This window comes from Lottia gigantea, assembly GCF_000327385.1.
Source record: "Lottia gigantea unplaced genomic scaffold LOTGIsca_125, whole genome shotgun sequence".
NCBI classification, from domain to species: domain Eukaryota; kingdom Metazoa; phylum Mollusca; class Gastropoda; family Lottiidae; genus Lottia; species Lottia gigantea.
The window spans coordinates 123,904-139,319 of NW_008707332.1; the positions used below are offsets into that span (position 1 = coordinate 123,904).

Consider the following 15,416-nt stretch of genomic DNA (forward strand, 5'->3'; position numbering starts at 1 on the left):
AAGATGATCTGTTAAAAGAAAAACTTAGCCAGTTGGAAGCATCCAAAAATATGGAAATTGATGTTTTGCAAGAAAAGCTGGAATCTAAAGAAAGGACAGTCACTATCCTGCAAGAGCAAATGAGCCAGAAAAACCAACAGATAGCAGCTCTCCAGAAAAGTATAAGAAGTTTTAAAAGGGTTTTCTCCTTCAAATCTGATTTAGCAGAAATGATCTCTACAATAACTGACACAGAAAATAGCTTGAAGAGCTCAGGCTATTTAGATGACTTATATGATGATGATACACATGCAGAGGGAGATTCTGGAATTGGGACATCTATACAATATTTCAGTCATTTAAATGGTTCAACACCAGCTATAAATGAGACTGATCAACTTTACCATTCTTCAACTCAATCTCCTAGAAGGCAACATCGTAGAAATTCTAAAGGGAAAGAATTTTATCTTTAATCATTTGGGTGATTCATGCTTTATAAACAGTTATTGGGAATGAATATCTTGCTATTTGGATTTCATGTTTTGTTGACCTTGGTCATGGTTGTTGGCTTCAATACCTATTTTGTTATTACAGAAGGAATTGGGAATTTGTGATCATAATAATCAAAAGCTATCAAATCAACTTTTAAAAGAATTTTATGATTTAATTTTTTTTTTTTTTTACATAGATCTACCAGTAATTTGTCAAATCTTGAAATAACTGTTATTATAATGGGAATGGTACCAGCTATTCAATTTTAGAACAATTGAATGCAAATACAGCGATATGCATGTATAAATCAGTATTTATAGAAACCATGACTAACAAATTGTTTTAGTAGATTTAGCAATAGTTATTTTGTGGCAGCTAATTGTTAGGTCTTGTAAGATAAACTCCATAATAATGTCTATAAATGTTCATTGTGTATATTAATTAGTTGAAATGATATCGTGAGATATTGATGTGGGACATCTCTGTTTTAGATTTAGAGTATTTCACTATCATTTCTTGCTACTTTTTATGTTTACGTTAAAAGCTTGAATCATTTACCTCACTTGGTAGTGACAAATCTGTGATCTTTTTAAGTATTATTAATGTATTATTTTGTTGTTTAATTTTGAAGCATTCCAAAAAATAATCTTTTTGATAGGTTATTCTGTTATACTTTTTTCTTTTATGTATTAAATGCATTCTCAAGGGTTGTCAATCTCATTCTATGTGATAGATATTGTCTCAATTTACAATTATTTTTCTTCTAATATTTAATTATTGTTATTTTAATAAATATGTGAAAATGAAATTTGGTAATTTGTAAGTATTAGTAGCATAATATTGGTTAAATCCATAATTTAAGAAAAATATATTCATTATATTAATACTAGTTTCATTATCATTCCTTGTTTTCTAGTCACTCTATGCAGTTTATATTTTGTTAGGTTTTGTTTTATTTTTTCTTTGAGTTTTTGAATTATAGTTTAAATAAATAATTTGAAAAAGAAAATTTTATTTTTGATGAGATTCTACATGGCATACATTGGTGGCACAGAATTTTACATTAGAACAGGCTTATTTATGGACTTTATGTGTTCCAAAGGATTGAAGATTCAAATTCATAAATAACAGTCTTTAATTTCATCCGTGTTTCCTACAACAATCATGTAAAAGATATGTATCATAGAGAGAACATTGTTCAACTTTGAACTAAATAGTTCAGCTTGAACTGTAGGTTGCAAGGGAGGTAACTACAATATAAACCAAAAACCATGGCTGAAACCGGTGACATGAAAGCTAGCGTCCAGGTGAAATAAAATTTATTTTTAAACCCAATGTCATTAAATATTTCATAGTTTGTGAATAGAATTAATTCAAGATGCAGAATTTTAAATGTAAAGAGTTTTCAGTGAGCGAATTCACCCTTTGTCCTGTGACAAAAAAATGATTACGTAACTTGTTACATTTGTCAAATGGTGTCTCGTGTTTGCATCCAGACATGATAACACCCAAGTGATAGCAGAAATAAAACATGTATATAGGATATCTATGGGTGACAGTATTGTACATGCCCTTCCAGGAAGAGGTCAAGAAGATCATGGCATTGTTTACACATTAAGAAAAATTTACAATCCATTAAGAAAATAGATGTAGATCTAGATCTACATGTACCGGATCTACATGTACCGTACCGGTATATAAAAAATTCAAAAAAAATGTTTGTTTTGATTAGACAATAGATCTAATATTAATATTTTACTTCACTACATGAGTGAAGGATAGACAATCCATTTATGAATGCTCATTATGATAAAGAAATTTTATGCCTGGGAAAAACAGGACATAAAACTCCACATAAAATAGCCTTAGTGTTAATGATGGATGTCTTTGCAGGTGTTTGCTCCATTGCAAAATGACTTGATATTACGTGCTGCTCGTGGGGAAAAGACAGAAAGAGTTCCAGTATGGATTATGAGACAAGCTGGTCGTTATCTACCAGGTCTGTTGACTAAAATACACATTGTTACTAGGAATCATTTAATACATTTTGATCATATTAGACTCAAATTACTTTATGGCTCAATCTGATTAAACTGTAGGCATAGATATCGTTTTATTATGTTTTTTTTTCTGCTAATAGCCTACTCTACACATTCCATCCTTGATCTGACAAGATTCTAGTTTAAAGTGTGTTCTATGAATTTTGGCCAACAAAAAATCAAAAGCTGTTATGATTTAATGCAAACCAATCAAAAATGGTGCTTATGCGATAAAAGTAAATGAATATGAATATTTCACAATTCATCAAATAAGCTTACAGTAAGGAATTGTGCAAATTTGCCATAAATATCTCCACTAAATGCAAGTAGTTTAGAGAAGCTCTTTCTAATCCTTTACATTATTACATTGGTTAATCATGATATGTTTTTAATTGAAGAATACAAAAAAGCAAAAGGAGATAAACCATTCTTTGCAACATGTCGAGATCCTGAATTAGTCAGTGAATTAACTCTGCAGGTATGTCATATCTTTGTAAACAAAGGAAATCCATTTGACCAATCGTACCTCAGTCTCATTTAGAAATATGCGATTTTGGTACATTTCTAGTATTACTGAAGACTGTTTACATTATTTTAAGACCAAATTAAACCCCCGCAAATGGGGAATCTGTCCATTAAATTTGTTTGCTTATACACTCAAAAAATGATTATTTATTAAAAAAGAAACAACAGTAATATATGCAAGTAAAATAATATTAATTCTATCATTTTGTATGTATAAATGATGTTTCTTTTCTTTAAGCCAATAAGAAGATATCCCTTAGATGCTGCTATAATATTTTCAGATATTCTAGTCATTCCTATTGCACTTGGATTAACTGTTGCAAATGATCCAGGACAAGTAAGTAATGATTGTCCTCAGTCTTAATTAACAAATACTTTAATTGATTGATGTCTTTACATGAACTACTGAAACTTAAAAGCATATTGCCCCAAAGAACAATTTGTATGGTAGATTATTGAAAGAATTTATTGTAAGACAGGTTTTAGTGTGTTTGATCTATCCCTCTTTAATCATAAAATTCACAAATTCTTCACCAGTTCTCATATACATGTTTTCTCAAAGATGAAAAATTAATTTCTATTGTAGGGCCCAGTTTTTGCAGATCCAGTTTTGGAACCAAGTGATGTAGATAGATTAAACCCTGATCCTGATATGACCAAAGAACTTGGTTACGTTTATGAGGCCATCACATTAACCAGAAAAAAATTAGAAGGAAAAGTCCCATTGTTTGGTTTTGTAGGAGCTCCTGTAAGTAAAGTATTCATTTTGATTTCAAAATTTAAAAAATTTTCTCAAAGCCTCTCTATATTGTCGATTAAATGCCTCTTTTTGGAATTATTTGACTAAAAATTCAGTTTTCAGTTTAGCGACAAATTTAGCTCTTGTGCAAGGGCACATAGTTGTTAAAATGTAAAAAGAAAACTTCTCCTTGATATGAATTTCCTGTATGATTTCTTTGTATGTAGGAATTGTATATTATCATAATTAATTTGTATGTATGAATATCATACATTCACATATATGATACTAGCAATTCATAACCAGCATATGAAATTGTTATAAAAGATATATTCAAATCATTGTTTGTATTGCTTTTTGCTTGTGACTAGCATATTTCTAATCCAAGCGGAACCTTTCCAAACTGATTGTACAAGTTTGATTTTATGAATTAATCACTATATATTTGATGAAATTTTTAGTAAATGATTGTTAATTTTTTTTAAATTAGATTATTAAAGTATTATTATACAAGTTGTGAAAAATGAATCATAACAAAGTTTTTGTTTGAAATATCAAGCTCTATTTTGATATTTATATATATATATATGTGTCAGTCTGTAATCTAGACTATAACATAATATTGTTGAAAAATTACACATAGCACAATTATTAGACCAAATCCTTAGTATAAGGGTGTCTGAGACAAGTCTCAATGAAAGCACTGGCCTAGATCACAGAGCAATGTAAAATTCAAATATTTTTGCCAGAAACTAACAAGATAACAAGCTGAAAGATATATTGATATATGCAAATCAGCAATACAAGCTTTATGGACTATCTTAAATACATTAATTGTATATAATATTGGTTGTTTGTTTAGTGGACATTAATGAAATTCATGGTTGAAAATGTTAGTGCTGGTCCAAATCCTAATAGAGCTAGAAGATTTCTGGTAGAATTCCCTGAAGCTGGTAAAAAGTTATTAAAGATATTAACAGATGCTGTTATAAATCATTTAGTATTACAAATTAAAGCTGGTGCTCAGGTATTATTAAGGCTTCATTTTTCATTTCAAGTTTGTTTTAATGCCCATACAAAATGTAGAGCCCTGTTTGCTAGTGAAGCCATAGTTTTTATTGAAGTGTATTTATTTCCCCTTATCAATAAATAGATGGGACTGTGGTTCACTTCATCAAATCAGAATAGCTGAAGCTATCTCTTAAGTTATCATGGCTGCTGAAAAAATAATGGCTCCTTTTATAGTATTTTGATATACTCAATCTGTTTTTTGAGAGTTTTAACTTCCTCACCATTTTTATGAGTTAGACAGTCCAGAACAATGTAACTTAAGACAAATTCGGTCCAGAAAAATTCATAAGTGGAATACAATACTATTATCTTATCCTATATTTTACAGATAGTCCAAGTATTTGATTCTTACGGTGGAGAATTAGGACCAAAATTATTCAATGAGATGGAGTTACCTTGTTTAAAAAGAATAGCCTTAGAAGTTCGTAAGAAACTGAAAGAATCCAATATGGAGCCGGTACCAATGGTAAGTTTGGTGATTGTGACCTAGAAAAAACTCCAAAAGAATAAAACTATTGTTGATTTGCAATGACACACCTTCTCTGATGTCATATTTTATTCCTTGTTCTAGGTAGTTTTTGCTAAAGATGCCCATTTTGCCATAGAAGATTTAGCATCTAGTGGTTATGAAGTTGTTGGTTTAGATTGGACAATAAGACCTACTCATGCCAGGTACACTTTAAGTTTCATTGGTTGATGGCTGTAATTAGATGTTTTTAGCATCCCTTCATTCTCCATAGAGGAAATGAGAAAAGAAAAATTGCTAGCAAGCTATTCAGTGACGTCAGATCTATGATGATATTGATCATTTAGCTACTGTTTATGTAACATAAGTATGAATTCTCATGTGCTTGTGATGACAATGTGTCAAGATAAAACACTTTTACAAACATCACATTGGTAAGGTTTATCCCTAGTATGATTTCTCATGTGCTTTTTAAGGTAACTTGACGTTCAAGACATAAATCTTGTGTTTTAGCCTGACATATACAGTGATTATAATCATAGTATATTGTATATTTTTCAGACGACTTGCTGAAACAAAGGTTACTTTACAGGGTAATATGGATCCTGTTATGATGTTTGCATCAAAGGTTTGTACGTTGATTAAAATCGCCCTGTACCTCAACTTTCAATGACACACACATTTTTAGTAGGTCAAAGTCTAATCAATTGTGCACAGTAAACCAGGATAGATAAATAATTCAAAGGTTGTAACAGAATTAACAAGAACTTAAGATGTGTTTATGATTTGCTCCATCTGTTGTAAGGTTGACATACATAGGTTTATTGGTTAGATAATCATCTTCAGTGTCAAAATGTTCATCTTATACTTTGACTTCATTAGCAACTTTTCTGGTATCACAAATGCAGTGATTTGATTTGATTACACACTCGCAAATACAGCCAATCAGAGCCCTTGACAGAAAGGCTGTAAACATTATGACTTGACATTGTGAAGATGTGGTCAAATCAGATGAAAAAATTAACCAAATGGATCAAAGGGTAGACAATGTCTGACTCATACACTATTGATAAATCAAGTAAAATTTTATATCTATCTTCCAGGATGAAATAAGAAAAGGTGTTAAAGAAATGGTACAGAAGTTTGGTACCCAACGTTATATTGGTAATCTAGGACATGGCGTTCTCAAAGATACAGATCCTGATCATTTAGGAGTATATATTGATGCTATTCATGAATATTCTGAAGAAATGAATGCATCAGCATAGAATTAAGCTATATCTCAAGATGACATGGTATATAGGTTGTTCTAGTCAAAAGTATCATTAAGTGCTATAGTCTTCTAAATAATTCTACTTTATTAACTGATATTAACCAAGTTTCAGCCATCTGTATCACTTTTCAGAAATTGTATTTGGTTTCTTGTTATTCAGCAATTCAGTCTCTTGTTATCCAGCAAGACAGTTTCTTGTTATCCAGCAATTCAGTCTCTTGTTATCCAGCAATTCAGTCTCTTGTTATCCAGCTATTCAGTCTCTTGTTATCCAGCAATTCAGTTTCTTGTTATCCAGAAAGTCGGTTTCTTGTTATTCAGCAATTCAGTCTTTTGTTATCCAGCAATTCAGTCTCTTGTTATCCAGCAATTCAGTTTCTTGTTATCCAGAAAGTCAGTTTCTTGTTATTCAGCAATTCAGTCTTTTGTTATCCAGCTATTCAGTCTCTTGTTATCCAGCAATTCAGTTTCTTGTTATGCAGCAATTCAGTCTCTTGTTATCCAGCTATTCAGTCTCTTGTTATCCAGCAATTCAGTCTCTTGTTATCCAGCTATTCAGTCTCTTGTTATCCAGCAAGTCAGTTTCTTGTTATCCAGCTATTCAGTCTCTTGTTATCCAGCAATTCAGTCTCTTGTTATCCAGCTATTCAGTCTCTTGTTATCCAGCTATTCAGTTTCTTGTTATCCAGCAAGTCAGTTTCTTGTTATCAAGCAATTCAAAAACAAAAAAATTCCCTTTTAGTCATCACATGTTACTGTTACTCATAATTCTAAAAAGTGGTATGGATAGCTGAAATTATAATAAATCAAATATTTAGACAGCTTATCTCTTTAAACTAATAATTGTATGACATCAAATGAAACGTATCTATGATAAAATCTATTTACTATTTCAAGTATATACATTCTAATACAAAAACAGACCAAATTTTCAGGTTACTTCTCTATGATTACTTTAAAATTGAAAGATTTTTTTTTATTATGGTGATAGGGGCTTGACAAAAATTTTCATTAGACTAAGCTCTCCCACTGTACTCAATGAGTTAAGTGACCATACCCAAGCTCTAAAGAATGGCTCCATAGTGCTGTATTTAAATTTAAAGGATTATTTTAAATGGTGGTAAAATTCCTATTTTATATTTTTCTTGTATGATTTTTTTAAAAAGCTTTTTACTTTATATTCTAATGCCAATAATCTCATACAAAAGTAAAAATATATATTCAGAATTATAGGTCTGTGTGGTTGTGTTAGGTGATTGTTTTGTCGTTGAAGATTTGAATTGACATATCCTTTTTATGCATTATATTAGAAAAAAAAATCAAAAATAAAACTGTATTTTCTATCATTTTATCATTTCAAGTATGTTTGATACTGATAGTATCAATTTGCACCATTCCAATTTTCAATCAGACGTCTGTGGTATCTGCAATTCAACAAACAATAAGTGTATGATGAAGTCACTAATCGCAAAATATGCTTTAGCACATAAGGCCCTTCAAGAAGTCATCAAACACTTAGTTTTAGTGTTATTAAAACTGAAATTGATGCTATCTTTACAATCCCTAAAGATGTATATTATTTGAGAAAGAAACGAGTGAAGAAAAGTGGGTCGAACAACTCACAATAATTTCAATTCCGATTTTCCAGATCAAATTACAACACCTTAATGTCTTATTTCCGTATAGGAAGAAGTACTCAAATTAGTTTTACCTACTTACTATATTATAATACTTCATAATTGGCCAGTTATCGTGATAGAATGAAGTTATATCACGAAATGTGGTGGTTGTTGTTTCTTTTTTACGGATTTACCGGATTCCATGCTCTAGAATCGGATTACTACGGTCGTTCAACTACTACCAGCAACGAACATAGCGATTGGATGTCTTATATCCCAAATTCTCGTTCATTTCGGAATTTGTCTATTCCTGGAACTCACAATTCAGTCAGTTTTCATGGTGGAGTGTTTGCACGGTGTCAAAGCTTATTATTAGCAGAACAGTTCAAAGCAGGAATTCGCTTCCTTGATATCCGATGCCATCATGGTGTGGATGGTTTACCAATATATCATGGAATAATGTATCAACAAACTGATTTCGATGCTGTGTTGAATAAAACTGTAACATTTCTCAATGATCATCCACAAGAAATTATATTGATGAGAATCCGACAGGAATCTAAAGCCAGAGAAACAACCCAATCATTAATTACGTCTGTAAGAAATCATGTTGATCAGTATCCTTCAAGTCGATTCTGGATGTCTGTAGATTGGCCGTCACTTAGTGAAGCTCGTGGAAAGATTGTAATACTTCAAAATTTTGACACACATCATTACGTGTGGGTTCCTTATGGTTCTATGTCCATTGACGATCATTGGAATGTAGCTGGACTGACGAGAAGATATCTGTTGAGAAAATGGCGATTTGTTAGAGAGCACCTCAAGAAATCAAGAGTTGGTGTTGACGGTCGTGTCCATCTGACATGGAGTTCTGGTGCAAGTTTTATGGCCCTTCCATACGCTGTTTCTAAAAAGATGAATAGACATTTGTGGAAGCTGCTCCGAAGAAAGGAATGGCAGAGATCAAATATGGGTATTGTTGCAATGGATTTTCCAGGTGATGTGCTGATACGGCAGATAATCTCAACTAATTTTCAGGATGGGATCATACCATTGTGAATGAATCTGTAAAAATGAAGTGAATTGGACAATATCTCCCATTTTTTTTTATTTACAGTGACAGATCCGACATTTTTTTACCAATCGTACCTTAGCCTCAGTAGCGGGAATTTTTTAGTTAAGCCAATGAGAAATCCATGTATGTCCAGAATTATTCGCGTTTGAAAGTTAAAAAAGGCGAGTCAAGACAAGACAGTTATAGAAATAGGAAAAGAAATTCCCAGTTTGAGATCTTTTTGAAGGGATTGTGCGATGTTCATATATTTCTTGTACATCTGAAGACTACATAATTCAAATCACTCTCCTCCCCCCAAAATGGCGCACATGTCCTTTTAAATCATTCTTTACTTACAATGTAAACAATTGCTTATTAGCTTTAGTATTCCCTTTAACACTTGAATACCATTGCAATACATGTATTAAAATACAGATCAAGATGTTTCATTTGGTTTTAGGGGTTTGTCTGCGATTCAATGCATGCATCATCCACGATCTGAGGAAATTCATCTTGCGAACATGTTCAGTGATTTACCATTATCCATGCTAAATCTAAATTACACATAACTCTGCCGAGAAATACACTTAATATCTTGATGCATATAAGATCATTCTCAGATTATAGATGTGAAGTTGTGTCATCCAAATCCCGAAACGAGACCTTCAGACGTGTATACTGATAAGCCAAGGTGCGGGATGGGGTCCCTAGAGTGGGTTGAGTCACCCACCCTTGTTAGGGAAACTGGGGAAATTAAGATTTTCTTTAATGATAACAAATTTAACAAACCATATTGTAAATATAAATAAATACACAAGATATATAAATACATAAAATTACATTCAATTTGATCTGGAACATATACAAATAACAATAACAAATACAATACACAATAAATAATAGTTTCATACTAGTTCTCTTACTCATTCAGTCGCCATTTACACATTGTATTATAGTACAATTTGTTGGCTTTATTTATCCCAACCCACATTATCTTTTACCCGTATGATTTGTACCGAGCCCATGTTCTTAAAATTAACCCGTTTTCTTTAAAGGGATTGTGAAGAGGTTTTCTGGGACACTGATAGTATCAACTTGCACCATTCCAATTTTCAATCAGACGTCTGTGGTTCTGCAGTTCCACTGAAACCAAGTGTTAGATGACTTCACTAATCGCAAAATACGCTTGTATGACATAACACCTTTAGTCCTTTGCGATTGGTGACGTCATGAAACATAGTTTTAGCGAATTTTAGAAAAAAAAAAACTCTTTATAATCCCTTTAAATCTAACCCACGTCATTTATCTCCCGTGCTCTCTTTATCGCGTTTCTTTATATATCTAACGTACGTTTTCATCTACAACCCGTGTTCTTCATCTGTAATCGGCATTCTTTTTTTAACGCATGTTCTTTATCGCCAACCCATGCTTTTTACTCGTGTTCATTACATATTTCGCTATCCTTAACCCTTGTTTAATTTTCCCAAATAAAAGTAAATTTTAGAAATACATGTACAAACTTAACTTTTTGTTGTTTCGTACTATATTGAAAGGAATATACCGGAAATATTCAGAATCAAATTTTACAACCAATGGATCGATTTCGTTAAGTAACTTTTCGTTCCTAAACTTACTTCTTTGGTTTATTATTCAAAATTAACCATTAAGTAATGATATACCTATATTCTAGATTGATCTGAGATTCGGAGAAAGATACAATACAGTCATGTATTATATCAATTTGATGAAATGTGCTCGTGCTCTCCGTCTTGGCTAGGAGTGATAGTATCTAAGTTCAATTGTTTTCTTTCACGTACAGCTTGAGCATGTCTTTCTTTTTGTTTCAACTTATCTCTCATCTCGCGTAATCTTGTCTGCCGAGCAACCACTGCCTCCTCCATCTTTTTAGTTTGTTGATCTTCTAATAGTTTTTGGCGTTGAACAAAGGCTTGGATAGCTCCAGCTGTTTCTGTTTTCTCCATAGATTTTACCTTCACTATTCTTTCTTCTTCCAGTTGCTAAATGAACAGAGAACGTGTTAATGTAAACATCTCATGCAACGGGTCTTGTAGATAGTGGCACAACTTAAAAGGTTTATTTCCAAGGAAAAGAGCAAATCAAAAACTATATATGGGGAAGGTGTCGTCAAGAACTTTAAGCCTTCAAACCATATATCTGTTAAACAAAACGTTGGGTGTTTCATGAACTACTTTGATACAAGATCCGTATCATAGTTAACGCTTACCTTTCTTCGACGTTCGGCTTCGAAAAGCTTTTGCCTGATCTCTTGCTCTGTGAGTTCTTCCTTTTGCATTTTCTTCCTTTTCATATCTTCTAGCCTTGCAGGAGGGATAACAGATTCCGGACGCTCCTGGATGATTTCAAAGGCAAGACCTTTAGAAGATTGACCTGTCAGCTTCGTTATCAGACCTTCATTTCTCAATGTTTCTATAACTTGTTGTTCTTCTTGTCTTTGTTTTTGTTTTGCACTTAACCTTGTAGGACATTTTACTCCAACTACACTTAGATCTGAAAAAAGAGAAGTTACAAAAGGTCCAAAGCCTTGGAATATAAGGTCTCGTGCCACGCTCGGAGCTGTTCACAATATGTCTAGTGTTGTTTTTTTGTATCAATTAAGTGGAACTGAGACATAAATAAAATGAATTGGTGTTTAACCACGACAGATTGGCGATAAGTGTTAGGTCTAATCTAATGAAATAATTAAACTTTGATAAAAATATTCCTATTAATGATTAATTACATATTATATAGTATATTAATAAACGAACTAATATTACTATTACTAATGAAATTACCAAATGGTTCATATAATATCCTAATGAAAATAGTAGTACATATTTGGTTTTTTAAAAAAAATTGTGCCAATCAAACAAACTTGCTCAAAATCCAAGGTCCAAATCTCTTAAGCGTCTGTGTAAGCCTACAATTGTACTTACCAAGTGTTAGTGGTTCCTGGAAATTTTTCTGGATTTCATCAACAACATGTGGATCAGAATCTTCCGTGATAAAATCCGAATGATCTTCTCCACCAAGACCTGAATCTGAGCTGTGTTTTGAAACTTTTGATGTTGCAGAAAATCCTCTATCACATTCGTCTGCCTGGAACTCTCCATCTCCCAAACTGTCACATGAATTAAGAGACTTGCTGCTTTTCGCTGAGTTACATTTTATCTGTTTCTGAGGGTGACTAACGATTATCTTGCTTCCATTGTTAATATTTATTTGGCAACAATCCTCAGAGGCTGGAATAACTGGCACAACTTGACTAGATCCAATTTTATTGCTCTCACTGGAGAACAGGCAACCCATGTTTTAAAGTTTACAAGATAATCTTTTTCCAAAATTGAAATAACACGTAGTACCTTGACTTTAATTGCAACACATAATGCGGTTGTCTTCATACAAACTTATAATTTATACCATCCGACCAATTTCACAAACTGTGTCCAAACTGTTACCTTTCAATCTCAGTTAATAGCACATTGTTTGGTTGGTCCGTTACTAAGATTGTATAGATTTTGTAGCTAAGCTGTGGATTAACTAATCCACTGGTATACGTCATTAGCTTAATCTGTCAGTTGCGCATGTTCATAATGAAATATCAAATAACATTACTATTGGATATACTTGATAACTCTGCCTATATCAGTATGCTAATAATATTAGGTGTAAATATATTACAAGTTTTTTTTAGATCTTATATAAAATTCAGCATGAACATTTTTTAAAAAGAATATTCATTAATTTATTAATACTATTATTCTCATCGGATTTTTCAAATATTGGCACCTTTTAAATCAAATTAATGATATGAAATTAACTTTGAAAAGTTTGAGTGTTATAAACATTAGTCTATAATTAGTTCATTTGTAAAGTCATAAACATAATATATCATCGTATTGATTGAGATTATCACAATGTGCGTTAAACTAGATATACATTACAAACAATAAAATATAATATCGATTGTCATAGAAATAAAGCAATATACAACTATATATATATATTCATTTGAGTAAAGATAGAAAAACTAACCGAAGGGTACATGAATTCTAATATTTATAACTCGCTTCAGAATAAGGGGAAAGGTACAACGTCCATATTCTAATCAACAATTACATCATAAAATACACAGATACATAACGTCCGCTTAATTCTCAAAACGAATAAAATAAATTAACAGTCAACTATTTGCAGCTAATTGTTAATAATATGGAGAACAAAAAAAAATGATAGGTGGGGTTTCAATGTTTGGATGCCAAGGCTTTTGCATGAAGTTTAAACTCTTCAAACCCAAAATCTTGCTCGTACCTGATTTGAAATCGTCTAATGTGGTATTAGATGTGAATTCAGCTGAAACTTGGTCTACTTTTAGAACAGTCAATGTCATCAAATTTGATAAACATAGAGTAACGTTATACCTGGCAGTCACAGTTATTCACAGTTAAGTTGTGTCCTCTGATGTCCCTTTTCGCCCCTTGCTATTTTGCCCCTTTCCCATATCGCCACCACCCCAATTTGCCCCTTTCCCAGTTCGCCCCTTCCTATTTTATGTAAATGTAAATGCATACGTCCTTTTTCTGATATCAATTTAATTGCAATTCTTTTTCTGTATTCAACTAACCCTTATACTGTCCAATCCCTTTGTAAATAAAATGAAAATGGGAAAAGGATGAATTGGGAATAAGGGGCAACAATGGTAATTGGGCAAAACCGGTTCGGGGCGATATGAAAAAGGGGCAAAATGGGAAAGGGGCAAAATAAAAAAGGGACGAACTGGGAAGGGACACAATGGGAAATGGCGAAATGGGAAGGGGCGATATGGGAATAAACATCTTTATTGTGGTCGTATATTGTCGTATATTGTAGTTTAGTAGACCCATCAAAATTTGGCTGTGATCACTTTAGAGACTGCAGTTTTCATCTGATTTTAATGGCGTGATCATCTATTACAATGGGATCATGGTCAAATTTGAATTTGACGATTTTTCAATGAATAAAGTTATTGCCCGTGATGAATGCATCACAATTTGTTGGCAGTTTATTTTCAAATTTTATGAAATTTTGTGTGTTCAACAACAAATCAACAATATCTTGTACAAATTAGATTTTTGGTACGATTTGACACAGATTGGCGACCGTCTGTGATATACTGAAAATTTATCAGGAAAGTGGGCGTATCTTGCTAGGCAACCACTTATTGTTAATGTTGATCGAGAAGGAAGCTTACGAAAGGTCTTCCTGTCACTCGAACATAAATTGTTCGAATAGTGCGCCACAGACACTTTTTGATGTTCTCGGATGCCAAATTATTCCTATTTTATGTCCATTACAGACACTCTACTCAACTAAGCTTGACCATTTGTTGGGGTATGGGGGGCAAAGGATATCATGTCCCCCCAGGTTTTCTGTCCCCCCTATTTTTAACTATTTTTAACAAATTTTGACACGTTTTCACAAAGTCAAGGGCAATAACTCAAAAACCGTTCATCGAAAATGCGTCAAGTTAGAACTTGTCCGAGATCTTATCAATTCCAATGAACACACCAAGTTAATAGCAGAATCGGTTGAAAACTGTAGCTTCAATCCTGCTCACAATCTATTTTTAACAAATTTCAAACGCGTTTTAACAAGGTCAATAATAATAATAACTCAAAAACCGTCCATCGAAAATGCGTCAAGTTAGAACTCGTCCGAGATCTTATCGATTCCAATGATCACATATTCATATTCATGTGGGCGTATACAAATGTTAAAGGGATTGTAAAGAGGTTTTTCTAAATATTGTATGTGTATAGGGGACACTAAAAAAAATGCAGCATTCCAATTTTCTATCACATGTCTGTGGTTCCTGTAATTCCACTAAAACTAGTTTGATGACGTCACTAATCGCAAAATAGGGTAGCATGGAGGAGTGCGCCCATCGAGGCAAGATGCCTCATCGGAATAACTCTAAGGTTAATCATAGGATTGCGTTTTTATCTGTCTTCGTTAGTAACGTAATCCCTACCAACATCCTTTTATATTCAAAATAGCTAAAGTGGTTGCTATATAAAGATATTAATAGATAATTATTTACCTAACTGAGGTTTGCATATTAGGCATCATAATTCCCACTTTTATATTTCTTCCAAATCG

At 32.5% G+C, this 15,416-nt stretch overlaps 3 protein-coding genes across 3 annotated transcripts; 2 read left to right on the top strand and 1 right to left on the bottom strand.

The window, feature by feature from the left end:
* The first annotated feature begins 1,750 nt into the window (after positions 1 to 1,750).
* Positions 1,751 to 7,929, top strand: LOTGIDRAFT_205092 (hypothetical protein). Its single transcript, XM_009048589.1, has 11 exons — positions 1,751 to 1,778; positions 2,365 to 2,470; positions 2,909 to 2,988; positions 3,274 to 3,372; positions 3,622 to 3,783; positions 4,637 to 4,801; positions 5,174 to 5,311; positions 5,417 to 5,517; positions 5,873 to 5,939; positions 6,415 to 6,735; positions 6,920 to 7,929. The coding sequence occupies exons 1-10, from the start codon at positions 1,761 to 1,763 to the stop codon at positions 6,577 to 6,579; spliced, it is 1,101 nt and encodes a 366-aa protein (XP_009046837.1). The 5' UTR covers positions 1,751 to 1,760; the 3' UTR covers positions 6,580 to 6,735; positions 6,920 to 7,929.
* A 420-nt stretch (positions 7,930 to 8,349) lies between these two features.
* LOTGIDRAFT_199696 (hypothetical protein) lies at positions 8,350 to 9,688 on the top strand. The gene has a single exon (XM_009048590.1). The coding sequence runs from the start codon at positions 8,363 to 8,365 to the stop codon at positions 9,260 to 9,262; it is 900 nt and encodes a 299-aa protein (XP_009046838.1). The 5' UTR covers positions 8,350 to 8,362; the 3' UTR covers positions 9,263 to 9,688.
* A 319-nt stretch (positions 9,689 to 10,007) lies between these two features.
* LOTGIDRAFT_237958 (hypothetical protein) lies at positions 10,008 to 12,711 on the bottom strand. Its single transcript, XM_009048591.1, has 3 exons — positions 12,215 to 12,711; positions 11,503 to 11,786; positions 10,008 to 11,275 (listed from the first exon to the last, which is right to left on the bottom strand). The coding sequence occupies exons 1-3, from the start codon at positions 12,585 to 12,587 to the stop codon at positions 10,994 to 10,996; spliced, it is 939 nt and encodes a 312-aa protein (XP_009046839.1). The 5' UTR covers positions 12,588 to 12,711; the 3' UTR covers positions 10,008 to 10,993.
* Between the last annotated feature and the right edge of the window lie 2,705 nt (positions 12,712 to 15,416).

Excerpts from the sequence above, each read along its gene's own strand:
- LOTGIDRAFT_205092 (XM_009048589.1), top strand. Across the intron at positions 4,802-5,173 it reads AAATTAAAGCTGGTGCTCAG|ATAGTCCAAGTATTTGATTC; the intron begins GTATTATTAAGG and ends TATATTTTACAG. Across the intron at positions 5,940-6,414 it reads TTATGATGTTTGCATCAAAG|GATGAAATAAGAAAAGGTGT; the intron begins GTTTGTACGTTG and ends TCTATCTTCCAG.
- LOTGIDRAFT_199696 (XM_009048590.1), top strand. The coding sequence starts at position 8,363 with ATGTGGTGGTTGTTGTTTCTTTTTTACGGATTTACCGGATTCCATGCT.
- LOTGIDRAFT_237958 (XM_009048591.1), bottom strand. The coding sequence starts at position 12,587 with ATGGGTTGCCTGTTCTCCAGTGAGAGCAATAAAATTGGATCTAGTCAA. Across the intron at positions 11,787-12,214 it reads CCAGGAACCACTAACACTTG|ATCTAAGTGTAGTTGGAGTA; the intron begins GTAAGTACAATT and ends CTCTTTTTTCAG. Across the intron at positions 11,276-11,502 it reads AAGCCGAACGTCGAAGAAAG|CAACTGGAAGAAGAAAGAAT; the intron begins GTAAGCGTTAAC and ends CTGTTCATTTAG.